We start from the raw sequence: 20,387 nt of genomic DNA on the forward strand, positions 1-20,387 counted from the left end.
ACATTATTCCACTCTACACCACTCCAAGGTACATTGGTTCATTCTTTGCCACTCCACTTTATGGCAATACACTGTATACCACTACATTGTACGCCACTCCACTCTACACCACTCCAATTTACACCAATCCACTTTAAGCCACTCTACTCTACACTACTCCACTCTATGCCACTCAACTCTATGCTAATCCACTCAATGTTACCCTTTCCTACGCCACTGTACTCTGCACCACTCCACTCTGTGTTATTCGCTTTATACCACTCCACTCTTTGCCACTCTACTCTACGCCACTCCATTGTATGCTATTCCACTCTCTGTCATTCCACTATAGTCACTTTAAGCCACTCCACTCTATGGTACTCCACTCAACACCACTCCACGCCACGCAATTAAATTCTACGCCACTCCAATCTATGCCACTCCACTATACAAGACTCTAAGCTGCTCCATTCTACGATATTCCACTGTTAGCCACTCCACTCAAAGCCATTCCACTGCATGTATTCCACTGTGTGCCACTCCACTCTACCCCACTCCACACCACTCCACACCCCTACACTTTATGCCACTCCATTTTATTCCATTCTACAACACTACACTGTACAACACTACAATATACTACTCTACTGTACTCAATGACAGTGCAATTAATGACACTCCAGTGAACGACACTGTCTTCCATGATTTGAAACACTTCTTTGCTAGAAAATAAAAACCCTTCAAATTTAATGAAAAATCTAAATGATAAATACTAGTTATAGTATGGGAACTAATAATGTATAATTTGTACACATCTTCAAATTATTATAACTTTATTTATTATTTCTATTCAGAAGATACTTAAACAGATCAAATATTACAAATTCAAAAGTTATAGGTATACTGTGAATTTATAATGTGTGCACCACCCTCAAATGACTATAACTATACATAACTAAATATTAGTACTTCTTGGGAGCAGTGACTTCAATTCATGGATGAAAGCTTCGTATATTGGACACAGTTATTGGTAGGTTCTAACAGGTGCTGAACATACAGTGGCAAAACAGATGTAACACGATATGACATGGCTGTGTTACTTACCTGCACTATGTTTGAACATAAAGTGTCTGTGAAGAAAGATCTTTGAGTGAGAGTATTAATGGGCTGTTCTTACCTCCAAGTGAATCACTGAGGTAAATTTTATATCGCAGAGAGTTGCAGAGTTGTATACCAACAAACTTCTTATACCATGTCCTTTTGATGTACTGTTTTCCCTTGCATTCAGAATACGTGTCTGATTTAAATTTAATTTCAGTCCAGATGGCATCCTTTCCTCCTGCAGAATAAGAGAAATATGAATGTATTAATTTAATTTCCTCTTTGGCATCTTATTATACAAATCTGTTTTAACTGGAGGTAAATTACTACTAAAAAGTAAATATCTATATATCTATCTTCGAGAATGCACAGAGTGTAGTATGCTACTTATTAACATTGTGTGTCCGGAGCTTACATAAGTAGGTCATACTGCCCATCACCTCCCTCACAATGGCAACAAATAACAGTGCAAGCAACAGCAGAACTCCCCGTGGGTACTGAGCTGGAAGTCCCATGGGTCTTCCTTGTTTAAAAGGGGAACGTCAACTCAATAATAAAAATATACTCGATCGCTTTAAGCGATGATTTTGGCAAATCAGTTCAAGCCTGAACATATGGTCAATATCCCCCATTTCTCAATGAGTCAATCACAAAATGTTATTTGTGCAATTATGGTGACCACCACACCCATGGTATATATCGGTATTTTTTAAGAGTGTGCATTGAGCTGACAATAGCATTATTGCCTACTGACAAGGGTTTCAATGGTTATTCAAGGCGCTCAAACTGAGTTATTTGCCCAAGCCACAGGTGAGGGCGTATAATGAGACTGATACCCTATAAAAACCTTTATAGCCAGAGGTAGAAGGACTATAAAGCCATTGGAACATTCCACCCACCGAGGGAGAAACAGAAAGCGAGGCATTGGGATATTTGAGTACTAGGTCTTTATCACCCATTTGTGGCCCAGAGGACACTCCATTATCTTTAACAGGGCTCACAATATGGCAATATTTTAGTATTCATTACACCGCCAAATCTCGAAACTATTAAAAATGCACACATTTTTCTGATCACTGAATAATCTCTTTTGCTGAAACTTTATCTTACTTCTTTAATTGTCAACCAAATCTTGTTTCAAGTGTACACTTATTTTACCTTCTATATATGCCTGGGCAAACTGGGTTAGTTTACAGAGAGTTAGCAGTAGCTTCTGAGCTTCTGGTTGAATTAGTAGGCAAGCAACTCACTCAACTCTTCCCTTTCAACAATATCTTTATTGCAAACCCCTCCTTGACAGAGGAGAAGGCAGCCCTTGCAGAGTGATATACATAGATACTGTGTGTCAACGATGGAGGCATTACTTCTTTTTTGCGGCTTTTCAGTATTGATGGCATTTTCAACATACACACATACAAATCAGGGACTGTGTTAAAGGATAGTTTATGTACAGGAAGGGCCCAATTCCATTACGAAAACGATTCCTTACAGAGCACATAAACCCTGGCTCTATGGCAAAAGGGTGTGTGTGTTGGTGAATGGCAGCCAAAAGTTAGCCAGCTTAGGGAGGGGAGCACAGCACTATATTTTAGTAGATATGTAACTGTTCTGTTCTCCCTTTCGTAGCAATGATCTGCGTTACTTTACTGTTCCGTAAAAGTGGGCCTATGTTCTTAACATTCCAGAAGCCTCCTGGTTTGTTTTATCCGCACGTCTAGCAGTTACCACTAAAGCAACTTTCAAAAGGAATTATTTAATTTCAATGGCACATTGAAATGTTTGCTGGGAGATCATTTATAAAGCAACAATTGCCTTAGGCTCTTTGGAGACTGATATGTATTATTTAGAGTGGCGGCTAGCCTGCCTCAGCTGCCACAGGATGGTCCCCATACTAAAAGACACTCTTCCAGAAAAACATTTACATTGGCAATATTTTTGCACTCCAAGTACAGATGGAACAAGTTAAATCATAGGCAAAATAACTTTTCTTCCCATTAATTCATAGCGCCAGTGGCTCATTCTCCAGAAGTGTAGTAATCCATTATTAAACAGAAAATTGTTCATATTATGTGATGACACAAAGAGAGAGAGAGAGAGAGAGAGATTACCTGTAATCGGTTCGCTTACTCTAGGGTCCACTGAAATTAGAGAAAAAGGAAATGCTTAATTACATTTGTTAATGTGGCCTCTCATAACATTTAAAAGAATTAGTATTTAAATGTGTTGACATTTAAATATATTTTATCTCTTTGATAATTACATTTGTTGCTTTAGTGTGGGATTGTCACACGTACAATCATAGCAAAATCATTTAAAAGAATAAATATATGAAAATCATGGGTTTAAGACAACGACTTATAATGTCACTCTTCCTCAGTTAATCAATCCCACTCTTCTCATTGCTATTATAATATTTTCGTGGCAAAAGCAGCACACTACAATAGCTAAAAAGCATGAAATGAAAAATAAAGTACATGAATTTAAAAAGCAATGGCTTAGAAGTGTTTTTTTTTTTTTATATAAATATATAATTACATCATTGCCACGTCATCTCATATTGCTGTGTGTGTTTACTGTCAGGATTCCTTCGGTGTCGCTACTGCATATTTCTAGCACTGTGGTTGTAAACGTGTCTTTTGATTGCTCAAACCAAGCAAGGCTTACTATAGTAAATGCATATATGCGGGTATGAGTGGTATTTCTATAGGATTATTCTTGCTACAATACCATGTTGCTCTGTGCAGTTGGGGAAGCAATGCAGCAGAGGTGGGGAAGAGCGCCATGGCGGGTACACCGGAGAAGAGTCAGTAGAATGATGTCAGAACCAGTGGAGGGCCGTAAATAGCAACAGATATTAGAAAATAGTGAAATTAGGGGGAGGGAGGATAGAGGGAAGTGGCAAAGCAATTGGAGCAGAAGGTCGCAAGAGATAAAGGGGGTCATTCTGACCCTGGCGGCGGCCACCGACCACGGGAGCACCGCCAACAGGCTGGCGGTGCTCCCACGAGCATTCTGACCGCGGCGGTTCAGCCGCGGTCAGAAGCGGCAAGTCGGCGGGCTCCCGCCGACTTACCGCTGCTCGGGGGAATCCTTCATGACGGCGGAGCGCGCTCCGCCGCCATGAGGATTCTGACCCCCCCCTACCGCCATCCTGTTCATGGCGGGAAAGCCGCCATGAACAGGATGGCGGTAGGGGGGGTCGCGGGGCCCCTGGGGGCCCCTGCCATGCCCATGCCAATGGCATGGGCACGGCAGGGGCCCCCGTAAGTGGGCCCCGCAAAGTATTTCAGTGTCTGCCTTGCAGACACTGAAATACGCGACGGGTGCCACTGCACCCGTCGCACCTTCCCACTCCGCCAGCTCGATTACGAGCCGGCATCCTCGTGGGAAGGGAGTTTTTCCCTGGGCTGGCGGGCGGTCTTTTGGAGACCGCCCGCCAGCCCAGGGAAAAACTCATAATACCCTCCGCGGTCTTCTGACCGCGGAGCGGTATAATGGGGGCGGAATTCTGGCGGGCGGCCTCCGCCGCCCGCCAGAATCAGAATCACCCCCAAAATCGGGTTCCTTCCTAGAGTAAAGGAGTAGGGACAAGCTCTCATCAGATGCTCAGCCCAACAGAACGATTTCGTAGACATAAGGCACTGCCTGGAGAAATGGCTTTTGAGCTATTTTCTGATGGAAAGGAGCGAATTAACTTTTGTTGAATCTACAAGAGACACTAGCAGCATTGCAGGAGAACGCCTAATAGCTAGTATTCACCTTCCTAAGTTTTGTGGTCAATGTTGTAGTAATGCTGGACGTTTTGCCCGTGGATGCTAGGTATTTTGGTGTGCCCTCGTCGACTGCCCAATATTTGACATAAAACCTGAACTAATGAACGCTTGCTTTAAGAGAAAATGTAGTCCTATTTTATATGTCATAAAAATAAATCCTGAACACCGAGAGGCGCTATTTCGAAAAGCAGAGATTTATAGGTGCAGGTTCACTGAAACATTTTTCTTAACTTGAAATAGTTTTACTGTACGTGGTGCCACTTTCTGTATCGATATATCATATGAAGACCAAATTGTTTGGTGCACTTTGAAACACTTGCTGCACCACTACCAACTGAACAATTTTGGTGTAGACCACATATACACACAGATACGTTTTCAAAATCATTTGCAATGCACTGGGGCTAGCCACAACGTTATGACCGTGTAGGCGACATCTTCATTGCATTTGAGATTCATTGTTCACTTCCCTGAAATGGCCACTGTTCTTGGTGAAAATTACGTGTTTCCACTCGAGTATCTTATGTGCACAGACATACCATGTACGTCCTGATTACACATGCATATTCAACAAGTCTTTGTCTGTTTGAGTCACACATAGTGTAGTTATGCGCACAACATGATTTTCCGACGAGTACAAGTCTGACATTTGTTTGAGTAAATCTTTTGTGATTTAGCTCCAGAATTTCTGGATGTGGCAACCAAAAAAGCCAGTCAGTGAAGTGGCTGCGTGAAATAGGAGCCACCCCAGCCCACTTGAAGTACTTACAAATATTGGAGTGTGTTTAGACATAAATCTTAATTTGATCGTCAAGTCTCAGCTGTGTTTAAAATCATCAGTTTTTACCTCAGGCTGCACATCTCCATTTGTCCGTCAAGTCTCAGCTGTGTTTAAAATCATCACTTTTTACCTCAGGCTACGTCATCTATGCAGGAGCCACAAAAAATGAAAGTTAAACCTCCAAAGCCATTCCCTGGCTCCCAGTAGCCTGGATAATAACGTTCAGGCTTCTCTACCAGATGTCAAAACACAATAAGGCCATGGCCCAAAACACCTGGGCCCGTATTTATACTCCGTTTGCGCCGAATTAGCGTCGTTTTTTTCGACGCAAATTCGGCGCAAAACTAACGCCATATTTATACTTTGGCGTTAGACGCGTCTAGCGCCAAAGTATTGGCAAATAGTGTCATTTTTTAGCGTGAACGCCTTCCTTGCGTTAATGAGATGCAAGGAAGGCGTTCCCGTCTAAAAAAATGACGGCGACGCAAATGCGTCGTATTTATACTCCCGGGCAAAAATCACGCCCGGGAGGTGGCGGGTCAAAAAACCCCGCATTTGCGCCACTTTTTAACGCCTGGGTCAGGGTAGGGTGGCATAGGGGGGCCTTATTTGTGCCACCCTACATGCCACTATGCCCAATGACCATGCCCAGGGGACATAAGTCCCCTGGGCATGGCCATTGGGCAAGGGGGCATGACTCCTGTCTTTACTAAGACAGGAGTCATTTAAATGGCGTCTGGGCGTCGAAAAAATGGCGCAAATCGGGTTAAGACGATTTTTTAGCGTCAACCCGACTTGCGCCATTTTAAGACGCCCTAGCGCCATTTTCCCCCTACGCCGGCGCTGCCTGGTCTACGTGTTTTTTTACCACGCACACCAGGCAGCGCCGGTCTGCTTGCGCCGGCTAACGCCATTCCATAAATACGGCGCCCGCATGGCGCTTCGGAATGCCGATAGACGGCGCTAAATCTTTTGACGCTAAACTGCGTTAGCGCAGTTTAGCGTCAAAAAGTATAAATATGGGCCCTAGTAACCCTTTTCCTAAACTATGCTCTAAGTCGTTCGCTGAGGTACAGCAACACCAGCCTGATTACTCAAGTCAGACTCAGTTCCTAGTGACTCAGAAGCAGGTCCATCTGGGCGACAAGAGCACAGCTCTGCCATGGAGTCATGCATAAATTACACATCATTTTATATGATTATAACAACATCAGACACGTCCACTGGCTCCCCATCAACAAAAGGATCATCTTCAAACTCCTAACCCACGCTCACAAAGCTCTCCACAATGCCAGACCTGCCTACCCTCAACGACCGTCTCAACTTCCACAGCCTGACACGTCAGCTCTGCACCGCCAACCTCGCCCTCGCCACCGTCCCCCGCGTCCACCGTACCATAGGCGGTGGCAGATCCTTCTCCCACCTTGCCTCAAAACCTGGAACTCCCTCCCCGTCAACCTACATCTGACCCAGGGCCTCCTGACCTTCAGGAAGCGCCTCAAGACCTGGCTCTTCGAGCAGTAGCAACCCCCCCCCCAGCTCCTTGAGACCATACCGGGTGAGTAGCGCTTAACAAATTACTGATTGATTAGAACCTTTACATAGGTATGTAACCAAACACAATCTGGTTGCCTTTAAGAAAAACATGAAAACAAGCCACTTAAAAGAGGCCTTTCCTGTCCATCAGTTCGACGTATTCCAATTCTTGGATCTGAATGCCCACATGAGATGGACCTCCTCCTGCAACCACGGTTTTATAGACTGTGTATGAACAGGGACAACTTTGCTTTTGCAATTAGCTACAGCACTAACGTTATGAATTAGCTTGTTACACATCACAGATAAATAAATAAATCTTATACTCTCTGTAGATTTATAAAAGACAGAAATGAGTCTGAGTCCCCAGTTTATTCCCCAACCAGTATTTCCCATGATAATGTGTTTGGGTTTATATTAGAAATTACCTCATACTGACCTCTCAACCCTGCTGTTTGTTTAATGTGGAGTTTGTGGGTGTTTGTTGTAAATTATTTTTATAATGATTTAAGATGGATTATTAAAATGCATTGTGAGTTTTAAGATTTTTTGTTGAAAACTGTAAGGTTTTAGAATTTGTGTTGTGAGAACACCAAATCAAATAAAGGTGTATTGATTGAAGGATTTGTAACTTGCTGTCATTAAATTTGTAGTGATTTATTTTTTCAGATACTGATGTTGGCTCTCCACATGCCGACAATGCATGACTAATGTAAAGTATCTGATGCCAAAGCCAATCGGCCATCGACTAGGCAGTCAAGCTTAGGAAACCAAGAGGATAAAGTGGAAGCTCAAAAGGAGTAATATGTGTAACAATCTATGGGACTGATTTATACTTTAGCAGACAAAGTGAAGGCAGTCAGGGTGGCGGAGGACTTTACTTCTGCACCTTGCCTTTACTCCGCCTGCGAAATTTAGAGTCCTGTGGTGAACTCTCTGGGTTTGTATGAATTGCCCTCAAGGCGGTTCATACAAAGATATTTAAAAGTTTGTTTTTTTATTTCGCCCATGGTGTAAAGGTTTTCTTTTTCTTTTTAGTGTTTATCACCGCCTGGATATACTTGATGGTGATGGACAGTGGCAAAATGCCATCCAACTGCCCACTCTAAATAGGGTAGACAGTCATATGGTTCACCTGTGATGACCTGTAATCCTTCAGGTAGTCGGAGGAAGGTTTACGCTGACTGAATACATCTTACTCCATCAGTGTAAACTTAATACAAGCACCAACAGGAAGTGCCCGTGAGTGGAACAGAAAGGTTCAACTATAGTGAGTGAGCACGAAAACTGTACCTGTCTTCAGAAGAGTTCAAGAAATCTGATTTGGAATGAGCTTCCAATTTCCATTGAATGGCAACTTAATTTTGGATACATTGAGCATGTGGCTAAATACTAAACATCTTCTCTACACTTGTAGCATGTTCTGGATGCTGGAACAATAGACAATATATCCATCATTATCTGCTGGTTTTCAGACATGTAAATGAAAGCACAGAGCCCCCAGTTTTTATTTTCTGGATATGTAAACAGAATTTAACTGCGTTAATAGATGTAAACTTTGCACCTCCTTAGCACTGGTGGATAATTCTCAATGACCTGTGGAGGTGGCCCAAAGCCCTATGCAATAAGTTTGCTTATGTTCATCACAGGACACAAAATCTCAACGTTTTCAACGAATGCATAAATCTGTGTCCTGGTGCCCGCCTGTTAATCTCATACAAGCTGAGGTGGTGAAGAATTTTTTCTTAGCTAAACAAAAGAGCTAGCCATTATTCCGTAAGAGAAATTGGGAGTGTAACAAAAAGAGAACAATGTCTCAAAGTCCAGAAAATCAACCAAACAATTCTACACTCATTAACGATTGATCTCCCAAGCATTCAATGACAACTGAAGGTTGTGCCTGGATGTCATGTCATCAAGCGAGGAAGATCACAGTTTAGCGAACAACACACAAACTCTAAAGTAACTCCTCAAACTAGCCTTAATGAACAACGTTAGAAAGTGTAATAAACTACCCAAAACAGTGTGATGGCTGCAATTGATGACATTGCAGAACTCCCGCAAGACATTTATGTTTGTGGAACAAAAATCAATTTCTGGCCCTAAACAGCAAAGCATCCATAAATGTAACGACTGACACCGCATTTGCCAGTCTATCAGATTGAAATCCATTGTAGTCAAAACATTTAAATATTATGCATATTGTTCTTCCAAACCAAATTATGTGCTTCACCTTCACAAATCAATTTAGAAGGGCATCTTGTTGAGACCATTGCCCACACAGGGTGTCTTCTCAGTTTCCATTCAGTGGTGATACCAGGTTTGCTGCAGGGGTCTCTGCCTTATTCGAAATGTCCGAAAATCCTGATGTGACCAGGCATTTTCTTCAACTCTTTCAAATATTTGGCAAATTAAATGGAAGAAAATCCAGCTCCATATCTAAAAGTTATCTTAGGTCCACGGTTTAGCACTTCAGAGACATTCACTTCAACATGCAGTAGCAGAACTAAAGTATCCTAACTGTGCAAAGTCGACATGGTGTTGGTCAATTTGAAAGACTCAAGAGGAAATTCTGATTTTGACTCTCATCCCTATCTGGTCACCAGGGTAATGGGGTCAATGCTCATGGTATGGAGGTCATGGTATGGAGTGATGGAAACACTATCACAAGGAACTTGTCACACATTTTGAAGGCGGGAACCTTTGCATCCTTTCATTGCAAGAGGAAGGAAAAAAAGAAAACTGATCTGGAGGAGTAGCCTGCTTGCAAGGACTGTTCCAAACTCTCTAACAACACAGTGCACCTACCCATCTAAAGCCTCACATACTGACAGCCCCTGTTTTAACGTGAAACCTATGTTCAACCTTTTGCAGCATCACTACCTGGACACCCCACTATCACACCAAGCCTCATGAAAGAATCTTTGAAGTTATGAGCTTATAGATATGGTCAGGACCCCCTGACCTGCCTTTGGGCCGGGAGTACACTCGGCTCCACCAGCCTGCCTCTGTGTCCCTGACCCCGCCTTTGCTGGAGAAGGAAGTTCGAGGCCCTCCACCACCAGCAGGCACCCACCTGCTCCTCATCCCTGGTGCCTAGTGATAGGCGTATCTCTAGTGTGCATTGTACTTTGTATTTCGTTTTTGTAAATCGTATTTAGTTTTTTATAATTTGTATTTTGTTTGATGCATTGTTTTTAACTTTACCTGTGCCCATTTTTTGCTCCGCTTCGTTTTACCCTCTCTGATTGTGCCCGTTTTAAATTCTGGCTCTTGCCGGTTGTTCCGACTCTGCCGCTGTGTCCCCTGCGGCCCCGCCCCCCTCTTGCCCCTATTGGCCACTCCCTCCTGCCTCCCAGCTGCTCCTCCCTCCCACCTCCCCTTCTTAATGGCGCCAGCTGCGCAGACATGCTGCTGGCATGCCAAAGGCAAGCCCATCTGCGCCCGTCCGTGCCTGGACCGCACCCAGCGCCCGTCCCCCTGGTCCATGCTCCTCCGGCCACCCCAAACACCACTACTCCTCCACAGAGCTCCTTGCTCTCAACCCCGGCCGGCACACCGCCTGCGCTCAGGCCAACCCCAGACACACACACGGACCTTTCACATGCCACTCATGCCACTTCTCCTGCACTCACACCAACAACACCAACAAGCACCACAACAACACCAAACACCCCAATCACCTCGACTGCATCCTCCTTAACACCTGCTCCGTCCACAAGCACGCCATCGAGCTTTGGGACCTACTCACAACAAACTCTCCCGACATCGCCTTCCTCACTGAAACATGGATGAACTCCTCATCGGAACCCGACATCGCCATAGCCATCCCAGAACGATACAAAATCATCAATAGAGACCGAATCAACAAACCAGGAGGAGGAATCACCATAATACACAGAAATTCCATCAAGATTTCCACCAACACCAACGACACCCTAGACACCGCAGAGAACCTGCACTTTCAGGTACACTTCAACGCGAACACTACTCTAAGAGGAACCCTCATCTACAGACCACCAGGACCCTGCCCTCCATTCTGTGACACCATCGCCGACACTATCAGCTCCCACGCCCTCGCCTCCATGGACTACCTACTCTTCGGTGACCTTTACTTTCACCTGGAAAGCACCTACGACTGCAACTCCACGGCCCTGCTGGACAACCTCGCAAACCTCAGCCTCAAGCAACTGGTCACCTCACCCAACCACTCAGCTGGGCACACACTAAACGCCATCTTCACGTCCAGCAGCCACATCGCCTTTGCTCACACCACCGAATTCCACTGGACTGACCACCACTGAGTCCACTTCTCCTTCCTCGTTGCGTGGCTTGGTAAATATCATTATAGGGTTTTTGTCACCTTTTCACTACACTGTTTAGTGCAAGCTTAACAAAAAACTTTGATAAATATGCCCCTCAGGGTCCTATTCAGAACCTTAATTTTGAAGTAAGTTTGGTAATACTATAATGGTACTACTAATGTACTATAAAATGCTATTCACAAATCTACGTTTGTAGGTCTCTGCCTCTCCTATTTTTATGTGCGGATATCCCCACCCTGACTTTGGAGATCTCCAAAATTGTAGGTATACATCTTATTAGTAAAAGTGGGAAGGGTGAGGAGTGGCTGGAAAATGTGGAGACGTTTTTGGAGAAGTAAGAAGGTGTTACGAGAGGACTAGTGAGAGGTTTATGGAAGGATATGCACCTACCCACAAAAGATTAAGCCTTGTCCTATTCTTTCCCTGCAGTTCTAAAGTTAAAATGGTTGTAAATGGGCTCCAGCTCAGAAGTTGAGTAGGACCAGAACCACTCATTGCTATCCACAGGTACTGCAACACCCTCTCATAGTAAAGATTGGAGATAAATACTTAAAATAAGACCCCATAGGAAATAATGTTAAAATAATGTAAACTATAATCAATATTATTTTATTAAGAAACATTTTAATTAGATTTTAGATACATATATTACATTATTTTTTAAAGTATTGCTATACATATATTTCAGTAACTTTTAATACATAATAAATATATAAATATTTTAGTTCAGGTGTTAATATATTCTGCATTTTTGTATTGCATATATTTAAATGAATTACAGTTTTAATTAAAAACGTAGGTAATAGTGCTGTGACATTAAAAAAAAATTCTGTATTTAAAATACTTATATAAAATCAAATTATGTTAATGTTTAACTCACAAGTATCTTTTTTTATACTTTGATTAACGTTTCAAAATGTTCCTATAATTTAATTTAGGGAGATTTCCTTCCCGATGGTGCAGGTCTCCGCCAATTGTGTGAAACATCACACATGGTCACAAAGCCACTACTAGTAGTAAATTAACAGTCATACATGACATTTGTACTGCCTTCACCCCTGTTTCATGGAGGTAAAGACATATAAGTTTACACTTTTAAGTCACTTTACCCTTGTAAATTAAGACTGTTGGAAATTAGGTTACTGGTTGAGGGGGTGAAACGCTGCTCAAACAGCAACCACAAATGTTATCAGGGTGAAACACAAGCAAATGTCAAATTAACCTATGTTTAACCCTCCAGTAGCTTGGAACAAAATAGTCAGGCTTAACTCAGAGGTAATGTGTAAAGTATTTATTTAGCACTTCAGTACAATAATAAAGTGAAAACACAACACAAGAAAGATTCCACACCAATTTAGAAAATGTAGAACTATAGATATGCAATTTTGAATATCTCAGGTAAGTAAAACACCTAAACATACAAACTGCCACTTAGTTATCTGGCCGTGCGATTATGGTTGAAAGTGGCAAGTTCAGGATGACTGTGGTGAAGTGTGGGCCAGTTAGAAGGACCAGGTTATTCCAGCTGAAAGAGTTATCTTCAAAGTCCAGACTGCAGATTTCCGTTTATTGAGGAAGGGGCTGCGAGAAGAAGGGACTGCGTCGCAGATGGTCATTGATGCAGCATGAAGAGTAAGCTATTAATTGCTAACGGTCGTCGCTGTGGCATGAAGATCCTATTGGGGTTATTGCTCGAGCTTCCCTTTGGTGGTCACTGTGGGCTGTCAATGCTGTAGCACAAGATGCAGATCTTCCCATGTTGGGAGTCATTGGCAGTTGCATTGGGGCAAGTCGAGTTCACTGGTGCTTTGTATTGTTGGGCAGCACAGGTGGCAAGATCTTTGAGATAATAAAGAAACTGTAACCGTTGCTGAAGTGTTAGTCTTTATTTTCCATCTCCAATACTTAAATTGTCAATCTACTTCAGACAGCTTCTCTAGTCACCTTGCCTCACACAGTTCCCCAGCATTCTCACCTGCCCTCCAGTCCCCAACATTCCGAACGTCCCATTGCCAGAGGCAGGGGAGAAGAATCTACCATTTCTAAATAAATATCTCTTAATTCTAATTAACTATTCTTTTTACCAACTATTATATTTCTTTTACTTATAACCTCCTATGAATTATTCTCATGAATTACACCTTCTGAATTGTCCTACGTCTTGTACGTTTGTGAACTATATTACAACACACCTTCCCCCTTAATAAAATAACAAAATGATATATAGAAATATGTGACGTTACACACCAAAATGTTGTTAAAACAAACAAAAAGAAAATATATAAAAAAATATATAATTCATACTCTGCATCTACCAATTGCAAATTGAACTACAGTTGTACAAGAATATACATTCCATAGTTCCTATAGGATAATAATAATTTCTTGGCATAACAATACAGTCTTCAAGTGGTGACGTCATAGTCCTTATGCCATGCTGGAGGTTTGACTTGTCGGTGACTTCTTCTCCTTTGGAATCTGTACAGTGGGGAGTCCTCTTCGAGTATGGGTTCCATTACAATGTTCTCCCTCTCCTTTTCATTGAATACTGGATCTTTGACAAGTCTGTCCATACTCCAACACTGACCATTTCCCAAAACCACCATGTTTTTCTTTACTTTGATAATATAAAAAGGACCCATGAACTTGGTGTCTTTTACGCCTGGGTGCATTCCACTTCCTGGTTTCTTTACATATACTTGATCGCTTACATTCCACTGTTGTTTTCTTGTTCCCTGTTTGAAATCATATCTACTTTTATACTTGTCTTGGTGTTTGGAAATTCTGACTTTGTTAAGGGGAATGGAATACTCACTTTTCTCTCCTCCCCCTAACCAGAAGGGAAACTGCAACTGTTGCTGAAGTGTTAGTCTTTATTTTCCATCTCCAATACTTCAATTGTCAATCTCCTTCAGACAGCTTCTCTAGTCACCTTGCCTCACACAGTTCCCCAGCATTCTCACCTACCCTCCAGTCCCCAACATTCCGAACGTCCGATTGCCAGAGGCAGGGGAGAAGAATCTACCATTTCTAAATAAATATTTCTTAATTCTAATGAACTATTCTTTTTACCAACTATTATATTTCTTTTACGTATAACCTCCTATGAATTATTCTCATGAATTACACCTTATGAATTGTCCTACGTCTTGTATGTTTGTGAACTACAATAAAACAATCTTGGTATGAACAAACCTTTTCACGGTCACAAAGAACCCTAAAAAATCAGAATTTGTTCTTTTCTTTAGAAAGGAGCTACCTGATACCACACCAAAGGTCCATGAACTGAGGGACACCTCTTGGGGGTCAGGAACTCACCTCAGCAAAGGCCAGTAGGGCACAGTCAGGTCCAGTTATAGGTCCAAGCAGCAGGTCAGTTGGGCAGATGCAGGGAGCCTCTGGGACTTGTTATGTCCCTGTAGCTCAGAACAGGAGTCAGCAGACCCTTGGAGTCACTTAGATCCAGGAGTATACTGAAGAGTTAGGTCTGAGGGTCCAATATTTATATCTGGTGAGGTCAAGACTGATTTGCATATGGCTGTTTCTGAACTTGAATGGCGTGGCAAGAAAACAATTAATTTAGGCTCTGATCTGTGACTGGGGGTGAATGTTTGAGACTGTTCAGCATTCTGTCCATCATTTGTTATTTTATGCATTTGTTGCCCTTTGTGACATGACACCATAATGGAAATAGTGGAATGTGTGCTTGTCTTTGCAAGAGCAGGTGGTTCGTGTGCTATGGTAAAATGATTGGGGAACAATGGATTTAACAAAATGCATCTCTCACCTTCTCTCTTTTATTATGTAACTGTGACTACATTTGTTCTTGTTGTAGCTGCAATGTAGGTGTTGAGCATGCAACGTCTATCATTTGGAAAATGATTATCTTAAAAAGAAACCTTGACTTAACAAGCCTGATAAACTCTGAAATGGTGTACAATAGTCATTTGTTGTACTTGCCAGCTTAGAGATACCTAATGTATGGTGATATGAACATGTGTTTTGCATTGAAATATTGGACCATATTACAAAAGTTTGTACTGAGTGCAAGGAATATACACTTGTGCCTGGTTCAAAGCAGAGCCATGTGCCACTCTGCTTAGAGTGTGCCAAGTATGAGGTGACAGGAACACAATACCACTTGTGCACACTGAAAGGGAGACATTGTGAACCAGTGTGGTCACCCCAGGCTTTGTGGTATAGAGGCCCTCCTAATGTGGAAGAGTGCAGGTAGGAACTACACACCCCACACAAAGACTGGTTGCAGAAAACAGATGAGAATATCCAGGCAATGGGGCTGCCCAAATCAGCACCAGGACACCTCCAGCCACGATTGGTATGGGACCCTATATAATGGCTATTATATTTTAGTCAGGAAAACTGCTATATTAACATTATCCATGCTTTAAAACAGCCAAAAATAGCCTACAGCTTTTTTTAACTTAAGACAAACAACGCAGGTGATAACTTGTGTCATCAACGAGTCAAAAGTAGCAAAGACAGTCATAAAAAAAGAGCATGAAAATGTCAAAGGGTAAATAATGTGAGTGCAATACAGAAGAAGAAAGAAAGCAAGCAAAGATCAACCCTATAAACTACATAACACCATCGCAGGCACTGCTGGGTGTTTATGGGTAAATCAACCAACAGTTTTCATCTTGTGATCCTCAGAGACCACTGAACTCTAACTGTCACTGTAAAGCTCTACTCCATTCTATGCCCCTTCACTCTAAGCCCATCTACCCTACACCACACCACACCATTCCAGTTTGCACTACTCCACACTACACCATTCTCTCCTCCACTCCAGTCTATTCCACAAGACCCCACTCTACTCCATGATAATCCACTCTACACCACAACATTCAACTCTACTCCACAGCACTCCACCCTATAAGGCTAAACACCACTACGCCACTTCACTACTCTCTTCCTCCACTCGACAACACTCCACACCACGTGACTCTATACCACTCTACTCCACTCTGCACCACTCCACTTTATGACACTCCACCCCATACCACAACACCCTCTTCTACGCTAATACCTTTTTTGCCACGCTGGTGTACAACTTGGTTGAAGCACATTGGCAAAGCCAATAGCTCTTTCATAGGTAAGGCGTATTGGCATTGCCAATGCTTCTCATCTCCCTGCCACCAGAAGCAAAGGAGCTTCACTTCTTCATTCTTCAAAAATGTACAGCTTTAACGTTTAACTGTATTAGATAAGGAAACGTATCCCAGCATATTTTTAGAGAGCAATAGTACTTACTGAAATGTATTGTTATATATATGACGGTAGGTAGAAAGTGTAGTGAAACTGTTTCGTTTTTATGACTCAGGACTGTGACATTAGAGAGATAATGGCACCAGATTTCAACTGCTACATATTTCCTGGTTGCATACATACTATTGATTCGCAAGCAGTAGTACATTATTTTTCTTGCACTGAGAAACCTCATAAAAATCTTACCTGATTCTGTGTTGTGTGTGACTGTAGTACTTGGTGGACCTTCACCCAGAACGTTTGCAGCTACCACTTTGAATTCATAACTAATGAGAAATAAGAAAGTATTAGTGAATGACATGAAATTAAAAAATGTGGCGCCACATCTGCAACCCCATCATAAGCTGTCATAATGGTTCAACGTTCTTATTCCAGCATCCAATTTGGACAGTAAAGGTTTTTTGAGGATATACATCCAATTGGTGTTCCAATTTCTAATTAAGGTAAAATTATAATAAGAAGGAAACTTTGTTTATAGAGTAGGCTACAATTTTTAGTTCAGACAAATGTGCTGTGATTTAAAGATTGTAAATGGAAACATCATACACAATTGCTAAATAACGCAGCTTAAACTATAGATTTAGACAATACTACATGTCTATAGCAAAGCAAACCCCAAAGGTTTCGAGAAAAATAGTAAGGAGCATGAATGACCTGATGAATAAATCAGCCGAGGTCCATCCATTCGGGCTGAGGAGACATGCCCCCCTACCTTTTGCCCCTCAAGAAGAGTGTCTGTGAGGCTGAGGAAAGGTCAGCCTGACAGAACCTCTTCATTTTCAGGTCAGACAGCGAGGAGCTACACATGCGCTATTTGCGCAGGCTCCCGGCTGTCTGAGCTGAACTTTGCTGGGCTGAGGAACTCACAACTCTGCGAGCGTGACCTCTTCAGCCTAGCAAAGGTGCCTTGAGGCCCTCCCCTCATGACCAGGGGGAATTTTACCAATTGCTTTGGACCTAGGTGCTTCAGTTTTAAGCCATGAAGCGCCCAGGGCCGAATGTCAATCAGTGACACCTCATCACAGAGTGGGGTGAGGTCAGCAGTCTCACTGATCCCATCCCACTCTGTGATGAGTTGGGCCTGCTGCCTTCCCTAATTGGCTGACTATAGGTTAGCCAGTGAGCAAAGGCAGCAGTCACAACCCTTCTGGGACCTCCACAGCAGGGCTGAAAATAAGTGTGTGTTTTCTTTTTAAATTAATGTTTGTTGCATGCGTGCGTGCATGTATGTTTGAATATTTTGATAATGAATGATGTGACTCAATGGGTGTGTGCACGTGTGTGTGAATGAATGAGTGTGGGTGTGAATGCGTGCCTGTGTGTCCCACCCGCACCCTCCCTCCTAAAATTACTGTCTGTCACTGGAATAAATACCATCTTGTCACTTGTATTAGCTGTTCCCAGAGGCATTAGGGCTACATTTTGGAAAAGGTTATTTTTTGAAAGTTTACATGTTAACAGAATCTTCATGTTGGGCAGCCAGTATGTACAAATCTTTAACAGTTAAAACCAATCTCTGATTAGAAGAACAGGACCATATTACAGAGCTTCAAAACATCAGTTGCTGAGAGACGCTGCAGACAACTGATTACGAGAAATAAAATGGAACCTCAAACAGCTCATGAAAACTTCAAGTAAAAGCAAGATTCAAACTTTATTTTGTGAAAAATAAAATGAACAGATACCACATAAAAAATTGATGGAAAGTGAATTCCGTGGTCTCCTATATTCCAAATGTCATCCCAATTAGTAAGTATTTCCCTTGAGTACATGCTCCTCTTTACTTAACTCTTTGCACCTCACAGGAGAGCAAGGCTGGCATTTGCTATAATGCTTGTGATGACCAGAGCTGGTAATAGTGCATATGGATTCTCTTCTGTGAATGCTTAATACACTGGGAAATGGTGTTCTTTTTTATATTGTGTTGCGATTTCTATATAACTTAAACTTTATTCTCTTAGGGCTATGGTATCCAAAATATGACAGGGAGCGCTGGATTCATGGCTGTCTATCAGGATTTCCACAAAAAAGAAACCTACAAACAATGAATATACATAGAACCTATTTAGATAGTTAGATTGTATTGAAATCTGATATAGACCTTTACTTTTTAGACATGCATTTTTGGCACTCCATAGGCTTGCAATATGTCTTTTTAACTGTCACAGAATGTCTCCCTTATTTCCTGTTTCAGGTAAGTTCCCATATCTTTACATGTACAACACAAACTGTGCACCTGAGCTCTGAGGCTGAACTGTTGGGTTTTATACACCTATAAGGTCTGAATATGATACTGTGTGTGTGAATGTGTATGTATGGTGTCGCAGGCTGTGCCACGTCACATGTGTGTTTGGCTTAGAAAAGCAGGCTCACTGTTGGCCCTGGGGGTGATGCACCTAGACTTTCAAGGGGTTGCAAAGCAATTAAGTATCCTTAGCAAGTGGAGCAATCTAGAGAGAGCTTCAACAATCCTTGATTTCTGTATGTGTTTTGACTGTCTTTGGAAATGGGACTGAAAGGCCGGGATTTACCTGAATGGGTCCAATGAGAGGTTAATTGGACAACACATAGCACACCAGGGTGTTTTTTCTGGTGTAGAGCTACCCGGGAATGGCCTTTCTGCCCCTATACAGGCTTGATGGGCATGAACAGCTTGGCAGTAGAGCACTTTGCTTCCCTAGGCTACTTGTACATTATCCCCTTGGGAGAACCTGACCCACATATCCCACTGACTAAAGGAAGCATGAGTCATTAGTTGCTGGCTGTAGGAAAGTACATCTTTTTGTGTGGTTCATCCATTTTCTGACTGGGTTTACTGACATTTTGAACTTTAGGTACTGGAAGGCTCTAAACACCTACCAATTAGTGAGCTCTGACTCTAAGCATGGTAAATATTTTGCCCCAGTACAGAAACACAAAACACCATAAATGGCTGATTTCACATGTGCACAGCAGTGTGCAATTGCATCACCCACATGAGTGAATTTAGGTTTTAGGACTACCATGGCAGGCCTGAACTGCTGTAGCCAAAAGCTACAGCCAGCACATGTCAAAGTAAACCCTCTTGAATGTTAAAAGCCTATTTTTTACATTTGCTAGGTCACCAGAAGTAGACCCTGGATCACACAAGGCACAGGTACATAGTTTGTAAAAGTAAGACATGCTATATATGTATACATGAATTGCAGTGTAGCATCTTTGATTCTGTGGATTCAATTCTAGCTTACAATAAATTCCTTGTTTACTGATTTCAAGAGTGTCCACTTATCATTCAAATCATTTTCAAACATTTTCCTCTACTTTTGTTTTTTTCTGTAAGTTTGGCAATTTTATGCACCTCCGTTTGGTCTCAACATCTTTCTACTTGTGGAATGATCAGTATCATTATACATTCTTATTTGATTAGTCCTGCTTCTAAATCATTTTTTGTAATGTGGCCTTTCCTGATGTCACTGTTTCTTTGTTTCAAGCTTTTTCAGCATTATAAAAGCATTTCTGGTGATTTAAGGCCCATTAAATTGCCACTAAATATGATAATGGCACTAACAAATACTTAGAAGCAGGACAACCCCTTATCAACTTTATAGTAACTGGTTGTTCCATGTA

General features: G+C 42.1%; 1 protein-coding gene across 16 annotated transcripts in view; it reads right to left on the reverse strand.

Moving 5' to 3' along the window:
- Positions 1-20,387, reverse strand: part of ABI3BP (ABI family member 3 binding protein) — a 2,083,720-nt gene that overhangs the window by 32,256 nt on the left and 2,031,077 nt on the right. For all 16 annotated transcript variants that reach the window (XM_069204834.1, XM_069204837.1, XM_069204832.1 and 13 more), the window contains 3 exons: positions 16,968-17,047; positions 3,189-3,218; positions 1,157-1,318 (listed from right to left, as the gene is read on the reverse strand). In XM_069204834.1, coding sequence (XP_069060935.1) covers positions 1,157-1,318; positions 3,189-3,218; positions 16,968-17,047 — 272 coding nt within the window. The remainder of the gene's footprint in view (positions 1-1,156; positions 1,319-3,188; positions 3,219-16,967; positions 17,048-20,387) is intronic.

Source organism: Pleurodeles waltl, chromosome 8 (genome assembly GCF_031143425.1).
Source record: "Pleurodeles waltl isolate 20211129_DDA chromosome 8, aPleWal1.hap1.20221129, whole genome shotgun sequence".
Classification (NCBI taxonomy): domain Eukaryota; kingdom Metazoa; phylum Chordata; class Amphibia; order Caudata; family Salamandridae; genus Pleurodeles; species Pleurodeles waltl.